The sequence below is a fragment of the Sebastes fasciatus genome, chromosome 12 (assembly GCF_043250625.1).
Source record: "Sebastes fasciatus isolate fSebFas1 chromosome 12, fSebFas1.pri, whole genome shotgun sequence".
Taxonomy (NCBI): domain Eukaryota; kingdom Metazoa; phylum Chordata; class Actinopteri; order Perciformes; family Sebastidae; genus Sebastes; species Sebastes fasciatus.
Window position 1 is genome coordinate 28,390,918 of NC_133806.1, and position 19,387 is coordinate 28,410,304.

The window sequence follows — 19,387 nt, forward strand, 5'->3', positions numbered from 1 at the left end:
TCCATCAGATGACAACATTCTACTGAGTGTTTTTATATCCCCCACTTAGTCAGATGGACACCAGTGGTCTTACTATTGTATCCCTCAGTTGTTCATCACTTTAACCTCCTCAGTGTAACCCTGATTACTCATCAGCAGTAGGATTACTGTAAAGCTTTGTTATTGCACAACAGGTACTACTTCAGTCCTGTGGATCCCCAGTTACACATAAAGTATTAAGCAACATGCAGTGGTCTGCTAATCATTAAGCATTGATAGTTTACTGACTCTTTCAAGACACGGGGAATCCCCGCCTTGGAGAAGGAATGAGCAAGTGACTCTTTTGTTGTCTGTATTATAACCTTGAATTTAACTCACTTCAGACAAACCAATCTTTAATTTCTCATTTGTTGGAAAAATCTCATCGACCGCAGGCCACCAACGCAGCGAGACGACAACTCATCTCCATAATAACGCTGCATGACCACAGCATAACTAAACACCAGGCACGCTGCATGCTACGAGGCAGCCATTAGCATCGAAGTCCTGGAGCTGTTTCTCACACTGAATAACAATCAGCTCATGTGAGTGTTCACACATTACGTGACGACCGGTAGGGCTCCATTCATTCCTCTCATATTGTGCCAAAATTAGCATAAATGTGTCTGGTGCTCCTGTGTGAACTGAACCAGGTTCTCAGGTTCCCTCGACCACCTGCGCAACTCGGCCACTGATGGATCAGTGGTGGCAGGGAGCTCTGAGTGGCACACCTGAAGGATGCCAGGCAGTAAGACGAGAGTGCATATGGGTGAGCGAATGCATTTTTCTGTGCACATGTGTCTGTGACAATCCAACTGTTTACCGGAGGTACGGAGCTCCCTGGGCACTTACCGACCTCATGGAACTGTCAACAAGTTGGTGTGTGTGTGTGAGAAGCTTTGTGTTCACACAATGTGTGTGTATGCATTCATACAGTATGCGCGGTGGGGGCTGTACTGTTAGGGAGGAATGCATGAGGTAACCGTAAGCTTACATCATGTATGAAATGCCACACAGGTTTTCCTGGAATCAACGTCTCATAATTGCACCTGACAGAGCGGTGCACCCGCAACCCCGACACCGAGCCACCGGAGCGGAAACTCACTGAATCTCCGCGGAGAATTCCCAGAACTGCGTTGCTAAATCACACAGGGTGTTTTTTTTTTATATATATATTACTTTTTTTTTCACCTGAGATATTCTATACACATGACGGCATGCAGAAAACGAATTTGTGAGGTACATATATGGTACAGTGGAATACATTTGCATGGTTGAACTTGCGTCATGTTCCCTTTCGCTTGTAGCCTTGGAGGAAAACTGGAGATGAAATCGATAACCAGCTTAGAAAAAGTATTGCAGGGATGATGGAAAAATTCATTTTTAGCTGTGTTGAGTTGGACGTCTGGCAATGGCTCATGGGAGGAGAAGGCACCTGTGTATATGTCGAATGGATTGTGTATACGTGTCTATGTATAATTGTAAGTATGAAAGACAATATGCGTGAATACACATGTGTATACACAGGTGTGCGTATGTATGTATGAGTGCATGCGTACAGTCTGGGCAGTGTCAGTTTCCGCTGCCTGATTGTGTGTGTACCTTATCTGATAAACAACATGTAACCCTGAATAGCTGACATTCCCTTGGCTGGAAGGGTGTAATCTGTGTTTTCCTCAAGCTTAAGACAGAGTAGGCCTGGCAGCTGGATCTGCAGGGCTAAATATCAGCCTATCTTAAATGTTATCTTGATTTTGGAGTTGGAGGCGGTTCAAATGCCTTGAAAGTTATAAGTAGTTTCAATATTCAAAACTATTTACAAATATATTTAAATCCAGGATTGTTGGCAGCATTGTGTATACATAGATCTGATTTCCATCCCTGTCACCCACCCCTGCTTCTGCCAAACCACAAAATACTATTCAGCATGGAGTTACTTTTCTGGTACTGATTGACCAATCACAGTCTCACAAATGGTTAACTAAAGGCAGGCGAACTAAAGCAAATACACAACGTACAGAAATGATTTCAACTTCCATCATCGACCCAGGTGTGATCACTGCTAAATACGTCTCTGCAACTGAAGACTCCCCGAGCTCCCTCCGAGGCTGCGGCCGCTCACATCCGCAGCCTCGTCTGCCATTACTTTTATTAACAATATCAACACTGCTATTAGGTCTTCTGTTATTCCACTGATGCCTATATGTCTAAAAATTCCACTGCTAGCTACCTCTTATCAGCCGGCAGACAAATTGAATTGACGTCGGCTTGAGCAAATGTTTACTCAGGAGATGTAATGAAAATTGTTCTGAAAATGACTCCTGCTATGCTGTCTCAGGTGGGCTAATATAGGTTAACATTAATCAGGGTGGAAAATCCCATGCTGAGATCTTCAAGCTCAACTTTTTTTTTTTTGCTTTTCCTCCGTAATGCCAAACTTTTTTAAAAAGGGGGACTGAAGTTTTTTGTGGATGAGGTGTAAAAGCTCCAGATCAAATTAACCACATGGACAGTCTTTTATTTTTATAGTGCATTAGCTGTGACTAATGCAGGTCTGCTTGAGCGCTGTCCCACTAAAATAACAGTTATCTTGGCTAAAATACACTCTTGCTCTTTTTTGGTTCAATGGGTTGCTGTGAAGTGAAATACCCACCGACTCCCCTTAGATTCTAACTCCCTACGAAAAGTTTGATTAGGGATGCACACATCCAACTTTTTCAGTCCCGATAGCGATACCTGGGCTTTGGGTATCGGCCGATACCGAGTAGCGATCCGATGCCAGTGTTTAATTAATAAACTGTATGCCTCACTGTGTGGAAGTGACTGGGATCATTCTTTTATGTAAAAGGCAACATCAGGCTTGACTTAAACATCGCTTTCCTAACTTTGTAAAACAAAATGTGACCAATAAATATAGATATGATGTTTAGTTGTTATTTATGTAAAGGATAATGTACAGCGAGCTGGTAATTGTTGTGAAATAAACCCCGACGTTTATTTTCACAACAATGACCGGCTAGCTGTACATTATCTCTCTTATTACACGGCTACTTACTTAAGAAATCAATAATTTGATATAAAAACGGTCCGCCAGAGTCTGACATCAGAACTGCGCCCATAGCAACGGTCTGTTATATATAGCAACAGTTTGCTATAAAGAAATAACAGACTGTAGAACGGTGTGTTTGACCAATCAGAATCCAGTATTCAACAAAACCGTGTAATAATATTAAAATAGTAAATCGTACACCAGCAACTTGGTAAAAAAATCTTCAACATTAACAGGAATTACAATTCAAGTGTACACCTTTTTAATTCAGCAACGAATAGGTCAAAACGTAAACAGGAATTGAAATTCCAGTATATAATATATATTGTATATAAACATAGAATTGAATTGAAGAGATCGGCCCCATATCATATGTCACCGATATCCGATCCAGCTATTTGTGTCAGTATCGGCCCGATATCCCATCCGGTATCGGTGCAACCCTAGGTTTTGAGTAGAAAAATGTTGGGGGAAAAAAGTGTGCATCAGTAAAAATGGGCGCGCCACGGACCTGTGTTTCTCATAATAACAACAATGACAGAAACAACAGCTGCAGGAGCGGTTACGGCTGAAGGTTGCTGGTTCATCTCAGGCCACAGAGCTTTTATGATATCGGTGGTGGGCCAGCGGGGCCGTGATGGCAGCGCAGAGCCCTGCTGAGACATGAAAGGCTATCCCACAGTGCCATGCACGAAAGCAACAGCAGGGGAGCAGATGGTGTGATGTTTGTTGGAGCGACTTGGGCAGCTGTCCAAACAGCGAGGGGATGATCAAATTTATACATTTGCATACTGAGAAACGCGAGTATTGGTAAAAAGGAAAACTTTTGTTGGACTTTATGCTGAGGCAAGTTGTTGTTGCTCTCTACTTTAACATCTCCTCCTCCTGCTTCTCCCCTGAGCTGGCGTCAGGCTGAATCATAGCTCCTGTGTTTACTCCCTGTTTCTCAGGCTTCAGAACCCCACAGAGAGGCAGGAGGAGGGGAGGACGAGCGAGAGAGAGGGATGGAAAAAGAGCAGTAAGGACACCTGCTTATGATTCAGAGAACTGGACCACACGGCGGTGAGGAGGTGAGAATGAGTCACCTTCCCTCTCTCCTTCTATCCCTTCATCACTCGGGCCCTCTGCAGGCGGGAACCTGTGGATGCTCCGTCACCCCCCTCCACCCCCCACCCAATCACTCTGACATCGTTCCCCTTCTACTGTATGTAAAAACAGCGCGGGCAGCAATTTGACTTTGAGTAATGGAAGAAGGTTTGAATTCCCCCTCCGAGATACTGGAACCAGTTGGGAAACCACAACTATTTAAATGCAGGAAATCTTGATTTTATAAAATGTTAATATGATCTGCTCTGGGGACAAGCGAGCAGCATGGCTCAGAGCGAGAACCCAACCCCACCTTCATCTATTCAGCGGGGTGGAGACAGGGAGGAGGGGGGGGGAGGATGTGACAAAAGTAGGGAGAAGAGAGAGAGAAGAGGAGGAGGAAAAGAAGAGATGGAGAAAATGTGAAGAAGAGACACTTTTTTCCACCTCATGCAATCCTTCTCCCCATCCACCTGCTGGTAAACAGCCCTGAAACTGTCTAAATGATAGAGAGCAATGACAAGACAGCTCAATGCTGAACATCACTCTCTCTCTTTCTCCCTATTTCTTTTTCTTTCCCTATGCCTCTCACTTTCCATTTCTCAAAATCTATCAGCCTCCATCTCCGTGTGGCCACATGGTAATTTTAGAGGCCTGAGAAATTATGACTGCCTTCTTTCTCTTTCCTCTTTCCTCTTCCCTCCTCTCTCTCTCTCTCTGCACAGTCTAAATGTGAAGTAAATGAAATTCCTTTGGAACTGAAACTGAGCCATTACTGTTTTGGGGATTTTTTATGGCTGCATTTCCTTTCTCTGTCGCTGGACTTTCTTTCTGGTCTCCAGAGAAATAAAAAAAATAAATTGAGACTTTTGAAGTTTTGTAGAGAGGACAGAATAATTATTGTCTGCCAGAGGATGAAAACAATTAAATGTGGGATCACAACGACTTTGGTTGATGACCAAGAGGTCCTGTTAAATTAACCCCCACGAACCCACCCCGTCGCCTCACACACACACAACTGGTTTAATGCTATGTGAGTGCTTGGACATAACATGAGGTAAGGAGGACTGTGTAACATATCAGTAAACTGATCCAATGTCTTATAATTACTTTACAATCACTCCTTTCAAAAAGCCCACGATACGTGATACTGTTTTCAGCAGTGTTGACGAAATGCATCACAGCAGCTTTCAACAATGGATTTAAACCAGTTTAGCAAATACGTTTTGTAAATGATGTTTTTCATTAATGTTACCAACAATTCCTTTGGGCCGTCTAAGTGTCCTATGACAGACATCAGTCACAGGGTTCCTACAGCTTACGGCAAGTTAGAGTTAAGACTTTTTTAATGCCACTCGAAATGAAATCTAAGACCAAAATTGAAGAAACAATACATATCAATTACTTAGAGTGGTGGAGATGAGGCTAAAAAAGAACTGAGAAATACCTGCCCTCAGAACGGCACTGGAAACCCCAGTGCCGTTCTGAAAAGTTCAGAGATTATTTTAACAAGCGCTCGGTGTGGGCGCATAAAAAAAGTCAGAGCGCTCTGAAAGTCGGAGCGCTCTTTCTCTAGGCGGCCGCATACACTCTGTCATCGGGGAACAACTGCAAAAAGACGCTGGCGCTCAGAAAAAGAAAATGCTATACGGACACTCAGCTGCATGTGGGATTCCACTGCCTTGATTGTCATCACGCCGAGTTTGAAACACTTCCTGCACAAAATACACCGTGTCTCGTACACATTGCCTGGTACCGGTTTCAGCCAGTGCGCAAAATCTAGGTTGAATAGCCAATTTTCATTGAATTTGCACTTAAGTTGCAAAAATTTCGCATGATGGTTAAGGTTAGGCATTGATGACCTTGTATGGTTAAAGTTAGGATAGTTAGTCGGGTTCGTCGGTCAAGTTTTTGCACGTTTTCACAACTTTTAGATACGACCATAGCTAGCTACAAGACAAATCTGGCCTCACACGAAGGCACATAAATACCATGATATTCCATGTGTCATGAGTACGCATTTTAGACTTTTTGTGTGTCATTTTTGCGCCACGCAAACGTCCGCAGTTAGGTTTAGGCAAAACAAACACTTAGCTAGGGTAAAGGAGAAAAATCTGTATGGAAACAACGTAACCCAACTACAGAAAACTCGAAACAAACGTCAATAAAAAACATGTGGCAATCATCACGTGGCAAATGTCACTTACAAAACAAAACACAAAATGACACACGGAAATCAAGAAAGGCGTATTTATTGCACGCTAAACGCCTTGCTCATTATCATGGCATTTATACGCCTTTTCGTTTGAACAGGATGAGCAGACATAGCAGTGCATCTGCTCTGAGCCTCCCGGCCGCAACCTAAATATGAGTGTTGTTGGTTCCACTATCCTGATCTGTGTGATTTTAGGAGAGACATTTAGTAAATTTAGTAGATAGATAGATAGTAGATTTTACCAATTATTTGGAGACTTTTAATTGCATTTTTAAGACTTTTGATAGATTTATTGAAGACATTTTAATACCAATTAAAGCCCTATTTTTAGATCAACGAATCCAATGCCTTTTAAGACTTTTTAAGGATCCGTGGGAACCCTGTGTCTGCTGCAGGGCCTGGCCAGAGCCTTTACACGGGTGTCACAAAAACACCATCTGCAGACTCACGCCTGTACAGTGGTTTCTATGAGTGCTAACTAAGTCTGCACAACTGTTTAGACACTTCTCATAGCCGTCAATAACCACGGCTCCCATTTAAACACTTAACATTTATTGCTTTTCTCTACAGAGTAGAGTATCTCACCCCACTGCATCTCATCCCCACATGAAGTGGTTTCAGTAATGGTCGGGCGCTCGGAGGGAGCCTCCTCTTTTCACCACTTCCCCCCCATGGAAGTCCCATCACCTGATTCCTTTTAACAGACTTGTCAGTGGAGACAGGACCACGCCAGATGACATGAGGAGTGGAGCAGAAGATGTGGAAACCACATGTTCATCAACCACTGGTTCCACATCTCCTGCTGAGTACTGTAATACACACTCGCACAAATATGTACGCAGTCACAGGCGTCCCGTTTTTATGCACACACATAGATAGAAGTACAGATGCAGAAATAAATGCAGGCACCCAACTGTTCTAGTGTATGGCAGATTGTGAATGCATGTGAATCGTGTGAACGTCCAGCTTGTTGTATCTCCTGTCAGACCGTCATTGGCCCCTCGTCTCATCAGCTGGTGAAGACTCATCTCTCTCCCCTCGACTAGAGAAATACACCACCTCCACCTCTGTGACCATCCATCTCCATCCCTCTTGACCCTCCTCTCACTCCACCTCTGTTCAGCACCCCTCCGTCCTGTCAATCTACTCCCATTAACCAGCCTCTCCCTATTCCAACTCTGTCAATCACCGCCTCTTCCTCTAACCCTCCCGTCTCCGCACACATCAGCTCCCTCTGTTCTCTACTGTAACTCAATATGTGGCCAATCAGCAAGAGGCTTCGGAGTTTTGCTCATTACAGACTTTACAGCTGTGGGGCCTCGCTGGGAAGCCAGACATCTGCAGCACCTTCCAATATCTCGTCTCTCCGGGGCCGACATAAACAGACAGAAAAAAACATCTGTACTGTATAGGTGAAATAGTGGTGGGAGTCCAGGAAAGACTCAGAGAGATAAAGGGAGGATGTTTCGAGATGAGAAACTTCTGCTGCAGATGGAGCAAAGAAGCAGAAAGAAAAGGAAGAGGGAAGGTAATCTAACCCAAAGGCTTTAAAAATGTAATTAAAAAGGACTTATAAATGGGCTGCAAATGTAATAAAACTGGCTACCATCATTAATTTCAGTAATAACTAGAGATCTTGCGATGGGATCACAATGCCTTGTTGGGCCAGGGGCGTAAAGTGTGGGGGCCAATGGCCGCTTCTCCACTTCCTACTCCCTACTTCCGGGGCCACTCTCTTGGACCACACCCGCCTTCATTTTGATCTCAACTACACACACAAGTTTCATGAATGCATCTTGCACAGTTGCGATGCTATCGCGGTGGAAGAATCTGTCCAGATACAGAAATATAGACACCTGGCAAATTACTCAGAACCTCCTCTGTGATAGTTCCCGCTACAGTAGGTGTTTCCAGGACCACATTTTGCCGTGATGACTCATACACGGACTCACAAGGTGAAAACAATACCAGCGTCGCTGTAGGGGCTGGTAATAACATGTGATTATAAGATAAATTTGTGATAAATACTATAAATCACAAGCAATAAGTCAAGTTAAAAAACAACAACAAAAAACGTCATTATAGTGAATTTAAAGGGGACATATCATGCTCATTTCCAGGTTCATATTTGTATTTTGGGTTTCTACTAGAGCATGTTTACATGCTTTAATGTTCAAAAAACACATTATTTTTCTCGTACCGTCTGTCTGAATATCCCTGTATTCAACCTCTGTCTGAAACGCTTCGTTTTAGCGGCTGTCTCTTTAAGACCCCCTCCCGAAAGATCCAAGTCTGCTCTGATTGGTCGGCATTTCTGAACTTCCGCATGTATGCTGTCACCGTCTTCACAGCGTCACTGCAGTCAGGGACTCGCTGTGTGTATCAACTACACGGAATTTAACGGCACTTCTAACTTCTACACAGTTGTGACATCACAACGTTTCGGACGTCCTGACGGCTGATTTAAAGGCACAGTTCCTGACTACGGGCTGTGTGCATTTCTCCATGAAAGAGTTTCTTTCCCAGTATTTATATAGCACCTAGACCTGCTTTATAATCAAAATAAACTTTCGACATTATGGCACCTTTAACAACTAGATTATATGCCATTCATGAAGTAATTCTTCTCTATAGCGTAATGTTAGAGCCATATCTGTGAACTTACTGCATCATCTTATTTTATTAAATTTTTTTGCCATCCTTAAATTTCACTCTCAGTTGCTAAAGGGTTGCTTTCCAGTGACTTTTGAAGACCTTTTGCGACATCGAATTTATAGAAACCACAATAACAGCGGAAATTAAAATAATATCTGACTAAACATTGCTAATACAAGCTGTGAAACTTTATATAAGCAGAAATCCCATTCCTAATTGCATGGTCAATAAAGAAGGGGGACTGTAACAGTGTCAGGGAATTTGACCTAAAAATAGCATATTTCTGCTCCAGGAAAAAAAGAAAGATTACGGAGGAGGATGCGAAAGAACGCGATTTGGGACCCGGCTTGCCTTCGAGGATGCTAAGCTGGAAAGTGAGGCGGGGGATAGAAAGGCCGAGGATGAGTGATAGGAGGAAAAGTGGGATGTCCTGTCTCCCACTGAGGCCCAGTAGACTCAGTAGCTGCTACAGCCTGCCAAATTATAACCTCATCTGGGGTTAGAGACACCTGGCTACTCACACCAGAGCATGCGAGATGACTTCCACAGCTGTCGGAGCATGTATTACATGTTTGGAGGGACAGCAGGGGTCTCTGTCATTCAATAACACGTAGAGTATGGAAGTTCTCATGACTCATGTCATGGGAATTATGAATGGCCCCCAGTCCAACGCTAAGACAGTTTATTTCTCTTTCATTGCAGGTGATGTTAAGCAGGGAGCAGTGAGAGAGATGTGAGAATTCTCTTTCGCCTTCTTTATAGTAGCAGGATTCCTTGCTTACTTTGGAGTTTCCATATTTATTCAAGATATGCTGTGTGTTTGTGTTTGGGAAGGATTTTCAGAATAATAGTAGAGCTGGAGGAGCACCTGGAAGTCTGTATGGGACTGTTGGGAGTATAACATTTTTTCTAATCAAGAGATACATGTATGTGTACTAGGGCTGTCAAAGTTAACGAGATAATAACGCCACTAATTTCTTTTACACATTAACGTGTTGATCGATCTTTCGGAGGTTGTAGCAGGCTCAGTTTTAAAGCTAAAGAGAATATACTGGTATCATATGAAACTAAAAACCTAAGCGATCCATGTCATACTAGCTGTTCAAGAAGGAACCTAAATAACGCTCCAAACAAGGCCATTTTCAAATGGGTCCCTTGACCTCTGACCTCAAGATATTCAAATGAAAATGGGTTCTATGGGTACCCACGAGTACAAGAAATGTGTGATTAATTTGTGATAATCACGATTAATTATGGGAAATCATGCAATTAATCACGATTAAATATATTAATCGACAGCCCAAATGTGTGCCGGTCTCTACCTGCAGGGCGTCCCCCAGGTCGGCGGTGCTGATCTCAGGGTCCTCCGTGGTGTTGAAAGGGACAGGAGTTATCCTGACGAAGGTGAGGACGCGGGGTTCAGGGTACCTCCACAGCATCACCCCCGGGCTGTCCTCCGTCTCGCTGACGAACACCACCTCATGGGGTCCTGGCAGTCTCTGGGAACCTGCCAGAAATAGAAGAATTCACAATAATATCAGAATAACTTCACTTTAATCTGTCGGTGATCTAAAAGCAAGGCGTATGCTGTGCTTTACTGGGAGACATAAAAAAATCAGAGAGAAAACATATGGTGAAGGGCTGAGAGAATAAGAAAATGAGGCGATGAGGATAGTTGAAAGGAGGCAAACCAAAGAGGAAAAAAAGATAAAATGTGATAGCTGACCGATAAAAGATGATGTGACCAGAAAGCAGAGGAAACACTGGAAGGAATCCATGTATTTTATATTTCAAGATACAGGAGATTACTAGTTAAGTGCGCTACACTCTTCTACTCAAAATATTTCAGAACAAAAAGCCTGTTTAAACTGGCCTCCTTGAACATTTACAGATGCTGGAGGAGGATTTCAACACACAGAGGTTGAAAAAATGTGATGAAAATTCTGATGCATTCGAATGTGGGATGATTCTTCTCATTTTATGAATTTCACCTAATGTGGCAAAAATAACAACCTAACTTTGACTCGCATTTTGGTGCTGAGCTGTTATTTCTACGATGGAATCCGAACCCTCCAAAACAATATCTCCTAAAAGAGCACCGTAGATGTTTCCACGCTTTCACAATGTTTATATGCATAAGAAGCCGTGCATAAACAGAGTGGCTGAGTAAACATTTTTGCTATTGAGTAAACAGCCATTGATTGAACCATGCCAAGCACCTGCAAAAGCTGGAGAACACTGGATCCGAACTTCTGAGTGGTGTTTGACTTAAGTCGTGGCTGCTGTTTGGGATTCAAGTCCTTTGGAAAAATGTTTATTTGAAAAAAACAGTGAAGCAGAGAGCTGCTGCTTTGTTTGGCCCCTGGAGGTCCAAACACTGAGAGTCGCTTTCCAGAAAACACATTTCAAGGGGCAGCGAGATCTGTCTGGGGCTAATTTCTTCCTTCATGTGAGGCGGTGAGCTGCCCACTTGAGGGTGGACAGCGTTATTGTTCTTTTGCGAAAAAGGTGGATGAAAGAAAAAACAGACACTTTCATGAGGTTTTGCTTTCATTCGAGTTAGCATGAGCTTGGGGGAAAGTGAGAGACGGGGACGGAGACTCCCCTCTGCCCTTCTCTCCATCCATCTTTCATCTCCTCCTCCGTCCATCTATCCCATCCATCCCCCCCGGGGGGGCCACTCGCTGTTCTCCGTGCCCCGGGGCCCGGTTTTCTCTTGCTGTTGACGACATGTTGCAGACAGATTGTGCTCTCTGTTCTAGTTCACTACTGTACGTTCTCCTCCTGCTTCAGCCGGCATATTAAATGCATCAAAGACCAGTGGAACAGTGCAACAAACAAAGACTCAACCACAGCTGACAGAGTGGACGGCTGGTCTACAGCCAGAGAGAAGTTTGATCCTCTGTGTATAATGTTCCTGTGTGTGTGTGTCTGCGTGTGTGCACGTAGAGGACGGCGCACACAAAGCACAAAGAGGGGGGGGAATAAACAGCATGTTACTCAGAGTGGAACCAGGCAGACATGTCCGATGAAACTTCTTCCCACAGAGGGCTTTGATCTGACTTTGATTTAAGGCGATGTGTATCTTAAGTGACATCTCACTTTGGCACAAAGGTTCCTTTTTTTAGGTTAGCACCAGGGACCACTGCTTACCCCGGTTCCATCTATTTTGAAAAACTAGTCAAGAAATAGCAGGAAAAATGTATGTCCAGGTAATATTATTTTACTCTGAGTCTTGGATAATGCTTTTATGTGATGATAACTACTACTATGAATGCCTAAAGCTGGGCATACACTGTACGATTTTAAAAATGTTGTTGTGTAACTCCTACTGTACGAGTAGATCGTCAGCCACGACCTACGCTTTACCTAGATTAAAGCCTGGCTACACTATCAGCCCCTCCGCCCGAGATCAGTATGCGCTGCATAAACATTCACCTGAGTCCTGGATGTATTGGAAATGCCCCGTACGCAGGTCATCTGAGCTGTGCTCTGTCCGAGGAGAGGGAGAGCCTGGAGAAGGAGGTGGCTGGCTGTGGCAGGCCTTGCCCTTGGAGCAGCTATCAGCTGAATCCGAACCTTGCTGGAGGTTTACGTACACCTGTAGGTGCTCCTCCACCAGCTTCAGGCAGCTCAGATGCTCCTGGCCCCAGAAGAGCTGCCGAGACAGAAGCAGAGACGGTGAGGTGGTTTGGAGGGAGCAGCAAGTTCAGAGCGTGGGATGGGGAAGGAGAAAAAACAGATAAGAAAAAAGCTAGACAGTGACACAGACTGATGCATAAATACATACGTTGACAATTATTTATCATTCCTCTCAAAAACAGGAAGAGAGGCAGTCAGGGTTACCCTCGTCATCACCCCTTCACATCCTTTCTAACGTTGCCCAACACAACCTCACATCCTCCTCACTTACCCGCGGCATTCCCCTTCTTGTGCTCCATCAAAGCGAGTCTGCCTGGGGTTTGGACTAAGGACCAGGAATCTCTGAGTCAAAAACTCTTCACACATGGAGCTGCCTGCCTGCTCGCCCGCCACTCACTAGCTTGCAAGGGTGGGTTATGACTAAACTCTAAAAACAGGAAAATTTGGGGATTTTTTTTTCTTTTTCCCCAGGTTTTTGGAAAGAGAGCACGAGAAGAAGGAATCGGAAGGAATTCCGGTGGTTTTTGTGCAGCACTTGATTAAAACACCGCAAACGCCAATATTTACAGTGGGAAATGTATGATTACGTATTAAGTGTTGAGTTACGAGTCATGTTTCTGTTAATGGGCACGCAATAAAAGCATTAAGGGAGCCATTGCAAATGGGGGAGGGTTAGGGGGGTTCCCCCTGGAGAAGTAATGTGGAATAATACATTAGTAATAATGCGTTCGCTTAGTCACATTGAAAAGGGACTTTTTCAGAGTGGACATTATGTAACTTCTCACAGGAAAAATGGCACACATAAGATATATCCCCCCCCCCCCCCCCCCCCCCCCTAAAAATAGCCTTATAAAATTCCACCACTTTACCAGGTGGAATTACAGCATGCAATTCCTACTGTCATCACTTGAGCTGCAAAGAGGACAGAAGCAGAGTGAAAGAGGAACAGCAGGTTTAAGAGGAGTGTGATGAGATGTGCATGTGGGTGTCAGCTTATGAATACTGTAAGGATTCATTTAGAAACAAAAGGCACTCAAGCCGAGGTGATTTTAAAGCTGAGGTAGGCAAGATTGGAGCAAATATGATTAAAATAAGGTATTTTTATTTGGAGTTTGTGACCCGGTAGCCATGTTGAGATCAGTTGAGGAAATACCAAGCACCGCCCACCAGCCGGAGCACATTTTCTCATTTTACAGCTAAACAGTACACTACAAGATGTAGGAATAGAAATAGGCATTACAGTAACAGAATACTGATTCATATTTGATCAGCGCTGCCTAGTTTGACAGTTTGATCAGAGTTCATGAGTGATTGACAGCTGCCTGCGTTGAATAAATAGCCAAAAGGAACGCTCTCTCTCTGAAATGACCTGTGATTGGCCAAAGTCTCCCGTCACGGGCTAGATTTTCTAAAGCCTGAAAACAGAGCCATGAGGAGGTGCAGAAGTCTAGTTATCTCTCAGAGCACATGAATTACAATATGCTGAAAGGGTATTATGGAATTTTTGCCAATGATGCCAAAAATATTCTGCCTACTGAAGCTGTGGAAAGCAGTGTCACCTTGTGATTGGAGGCCGTTCTTCAACTACCAGAGCCGCGCTCAAGCCCTCGGGTTTAAGTGTCCTTGAGCAAGACACTAACCAGGTGTAGAGGTGCTGATCTGACCCTGACCTCTACAAACTGTAGCCGTGCTGGGTGATAAATCTCGTGACCGAGGATGCTGAATTGATGTCACGGGTGTACAAACCTGCAGCAGGCCTCCCTTCACGTCCAGCAGCAGCTTAGGGGGGCCGGGCTCAGGTCCGGGGCTGCCGCTGTGCCGACACCAGCGAGCCTCCAGGGATGTGCTGCAGGAGAACGGCCCCAGCAGGAGACGGCTCCGGTCCTTCAGCCCCGTCCTCACCAACAAATCCTGCAGCTCCAGCTGCATAGACGCAGCCTGATGTGCATCTGGGGAGACAGAAGGAGTAGCAATGAATGGCACGTAGAGTACAGGGTGGAACTACAGATGGGGAAACGGGAGGTAAATGATACGCCAAAAAAAATAGTTGGACTATGATGAGGAAAAATGTCTTGTCAGTGATACCCTATGTACTAAGTGGTTTGTGGATAAAGTAGGAGCGGCCACTAATTTATTGATTACACACAGTGGGGAAAAAAATGGAGAAAAGAAGGTTCAAATAGATGGGAGAATGTCTAAAATAAATACTAGTTTCAAAGTGGAATATTGATATCTCTAATTATATATAAAAACTAACAGAGTTCATTGATACAAGTGCAACAAAGCCAGATGAAACCGGAACGCATAAACAATTCAACCTCAAAATTCAGTTGCACGAATGCTTGCCGCTGAGTTTTTACTAAATTCAGAGCCTGCCTACGTGATATCAAAGAAGCAAAACATACTGAACAATTACATCAACCACATCACTGGCCTCCAAACTACCCTACTCATTTGATGTTATTAACATAAACACTTGCCTCTGAAAGAGGAGAGGCTGATTCTTCCTCATGCATACTATACTGAATGTCCCTGCCTTTGCCTTTACAGCATGTTTCTGAATCAATGGCGATGACCAATAAAAAAAAAAAAATAGGTTCAAACTTTCTGTGATTTGGTAAACATAAATGTTTAGCAGTCATGATGACAGTGAGAAAACCCTGATGGGACTCAGACAGAAGAGCCAAACACCCACTCATCCTGAAATAATCAAAAGTAGCTTAATTAGGACAGCATTCTCCATCCTTTCCATTAAAACAGAGATGTGTCACTGTGGTCACATGCTGTCCTGAACTTGGTCCTTTGGTCCCATAAATCAGCCGACTGTAATCCCTTCTACTAGTCGTTGACATGGGAGTGCTGATCTGTGATCAGTTAAAGCTACAGCAGCAGCCCATTTGGAAACCTCAGCCCTAGATGACTAATAATGCCCTGAGAAGAGCTCTTTAAAAAGGCCTTTTAACTCTCGAAATTCTCCCTCCAGTCTGGCTGTGAGTCTGGGAAAGTAAAAGAAAGAAGCGACACACCTGTTTCAGTCCCTAACTATAAGTTCTGCTTTATAGTTCCTATTATTTACCTGTTTGACTTTTATAATGTCAACAGTAGTGCAGGATAAAGAGGGACATTTTGATCGGTTTGGTTGTCACAATTGAAAAAACAGCTGTTTTTTGTAAACACAACAGGCAGAGGAATCTCTATAACGCAACCAGGGGTTACCATCTGCAAAACTGATGCTGCTCACTTACCCTTGCAGCTTGTTTAGCGGCTGCTGGGTACAGCATTATCCATCAATACTGGATTAAAAAAACACATGGTAAATGTTGTTGTAAAAATACCAAAGTTACCCTTTAATAACTCTACATACAATATCATTTGTATTTATCTCTTAAGTACTGGTTTGTTATTGACTGACACCCCAGTTTCACAAATATGGCAGTTCCATGTAGTGCTTTTATATAACAAAAACTTCCCCTATTTATTTTTTCAGTCCTTTCAGGAAAGACTTTGACCACAGTGTGCTCTGGGTTCACTTGGGGTAAAGCAGGATAGATGGAAAGGCGTATGCAGGGAGTGGAGGAGATAAATGAGGAGACAGATAGATACATGGAGTGAGAGCTAGAATCTGATGAAGATATGACACACAAGCGTCCTCACATCTTTCCAGGCTTGGTAAATCGACTAAGGAACATCTTATTCAACATCAGAGCGCCATAACACAACAGGGGGGTGTTCCAATGAAAGAGGGCTTCTCTTGTATAAATCATTCAGGGGGGAAATATTATACTGGGGTGACTCATTTCTCTCAGGAAAAGACATTGTTGATACAAGTTGGCAGTTTACCTGCTAATATCTTCTGGTGTTGCGGCGCAGAGAGAGCTGTTAGAGATTACTTACTGAACTGTGGACATCGGGTTTATTTTCATGGCTAGGATTTATTAGACAGCGCAAGGGAACTCCCAATCTGGCTCGTTAAATGGAGGATCTTTCTTTCATTCACACACACGTATAAAAGGAGACACATGTACTTAGACACACGCATACATACACATGTAAATGCACAACCAGGTGAACAAGTGGAAATGAAATATACCCACGTACACATTTGCGCACACACGCAATGTGCATCAAAGCATTCTCTCCTGTCTCACCATGCGTCATTTACAGCCCAGTTGACCGCAGCATCCTGGTTCTAAAGCCAGCAGCAGCAGAAGCAGAGGCAGCAGCAGCCAGTTCTCTTAATAATCACCCTAATTGGGAGTGGTTTTAATGAGGGGGGAATCCCTTTCTTTCTTTCTTTCTTCTTCTCTAACTCCATTCTTCCATTATAGTCAGAGGCTCATTTCTCCATGCTCCCTCCATCCCCGCTGTTGCCCCGTATGACCATAGTACTGCTATTAAGGCTTGTTTCCAGAGATGTGTCAGCAGACAGCCCAAAGACATTACACTGCTGAGCTGTGAAGTACTGCCATAAGAAGGGAGGAGCGGAAGGGAATGTTAAGGGGGGAAAAGAAAGAGCTGGGAAAAGTATTGGAGGATGAGGCAGCGGCACCTGTGAGCCTGTGTTCGCCATTAACAGATGATGGGTAAAGCCACGAAAAGCAAGCGACGATGGGGAAACGGGAGACAAAAAAATAATATGGACACAGATGAAATGAGAGAACATGAGATAGTTGCAGTAAGAGAGAAGATAAATATCGGAGGCAGTTATCATCCAATCACCACTTCATAAACCTTATGAGACAATGTGCACACGTGCCTAGGAAATACAAAGAGCTTACACAGAAACCATACAGAATAGCTTGGCATAGCATAGGGGTGAACAAGAACATTGTGTGATGCCACTGTTAACGAAGACATACACACTCACTTATACACGAACACACACACGCCCACAGACACCGGAGACAGCTGTTGTTTTGCGGGTATTTGAGGTGGCTCTACTTTATGTGTTTGGGGTTTAAAAAACTGGCTCAGATGGCGCTGAATGAAATATATCCTGGCATATGAACATGGCAATAGCAATAACACACACACACACACACACACACACACACACACACACACACACACACACACACACACCCTGTACTTCTATACTTGTGAGGACACTCATTGACATAATGCATTGCCTAGCTGCTTACCCTAACCCTAATCATCACAACTAAATGACTAACCCCAACCCTTACCCTTACCTAAACCTAATTCTAACCTGAATCTTATAGTCTGAACCCTCAAACATGCCTTTGAAGGTCTGTCTGAAGGTGAGGACCACAAAAATTGTCCTCACAATGGTCTTAAACTCATGGTTCTCGCAGATAAAACACATCTTAGCCACCTAAAAGTAGGGATGTCACGAGAACCGATACTTCGGTACCAACTCGGTACTAAAATTAGAAAAATGTGACGGTACTCGTTTTCTTCGGTACCAAAGGTACCGAACGATGCCTGTAATGATCATTTGGTACCGGAGCGGAGGTACTGGAGATGCGATTCTTCCAGATCTAATGGGGGCAGTATACGCTTACAAGTGTTCTCATCTGGCGTGAAATGAAGGAAGAAGAAGAACGCCGTAACAGCACGGAAAAAAACAACAACACGAGACGTGAAAGATGGCAGCTGGCTAGTTAGCCAAGCTACATGCAATGAACGAGAGCGAAAACGCTAAGCAACCAACCGGCCAGTTGTTATTATTTTCCGACACACCTCCAACTTCGGGTAGTTTGTGAGCTGTGGCATGTAATAAATCCGGCTCTGTTGAGTGCAAAAGAGGAACCGTTTCCAGTCTCCCTTCTTCTAATAGTTAGCCACACGCAACGTTACAATAGATTCGCAAAAAACAGTATGCGGTGCAGTAACGGTGCCGTTCACTTTTCTTTCCAAACGAGGAAATATTTCCAATTTAGCAAAACACCTCAAAGACAGACATCCAGACAATATTGTTTGTTTTAAATACTTGAAGGCTACATGCCACTGTTCTGTCTTGCAATGTTAATAGACGTCTCTTTTTATTTATTAATTAAAGGCTACATGCCTCTGCTTTTTGTAATGTTCAAATGTTTTAATAAAGGAGTGCGTGTTGAATTACATGGGATTTATTGTTTTTTTAGTTTTTTTACCGTGGTACCGAATTGGTATCGAAAATCGTGTAAATTCACTGGTATTGGAATCGACTAATAGATTTCTGGTACCGTGACATCCCTACCTAAAAGAAAGGCCCACCTAAAAAGATTTATATCCGTTTAAGTGTACGCTATATGTAGAATATTTTTCGATGGCGAACTGAGCTGGAAGTGAAACGTCTCTATCTGTTTTACAGTATAGATACGTTACATAGACGTAGAATAAAATATAGATACTGTTTTATACTAAATACAGCGTACACTTAAACTGATATTGATTTTTTTTCTGCCGTCCCAGTCCACAGCACTGTATTGCTTTTCTCTGGTGTCGGTGCTCCTGTCTGTTTCTCCAAGCTGGGGGCACGCCTACCGTCATCTACTGTAAGTAATACATCTACTATGGATAAGTACCTCATACAACCCCACTTCAAAACACCCGCAATATCCCTTTAACTGTTTTTTTTTCACTTTATCGGGAGACCATAAATAGTAAATGAAATAATCTTTTGAAGCTTCTTTTTTTTAATTGCACCTTCTCCAAACACACACACACACAAACAGGAAAGAAACATGCAAATGTGTAAATATTTTTACGAACTAGCA

At 43.5% G+C, this 19,387-nt stretch overlaps 1 protein-coding gene across 4 annotated transcripts in view; it reads right to left on the bottom strand.

Moving 5' to 3' along the window:
• vps13b (vacuolar protein sorting 13 homolog B) overlaps positions 1–19,387 on the bottom strand; it is a 394,723-nt gene that overhangs the window by 69,558 nt on the left and 305,778 nt on the right. For all 4 annotated transcript variants that reach the window (XM_074654548.1, XM_074654549.1, XM_074654550.1 and 1 more), the window contains 3 exons: positions 14,412–14,614; positions 12,462–12,681; positions 10,346–10,530 (listed from right to left, as the gene is read on the bottom strand). In XM_074654548.1, the coding sequence (XP_074510649.1) occupies positions 10,346–10,530; positions 12,462–12,681; positions 14,412–14,614 (608 nt within the window). The remainder of the gene's footprint in view (positions 1–10,345; positions 10,531–12,461; positions 12,682–14,411; positions 14,615–19,387) is intronic.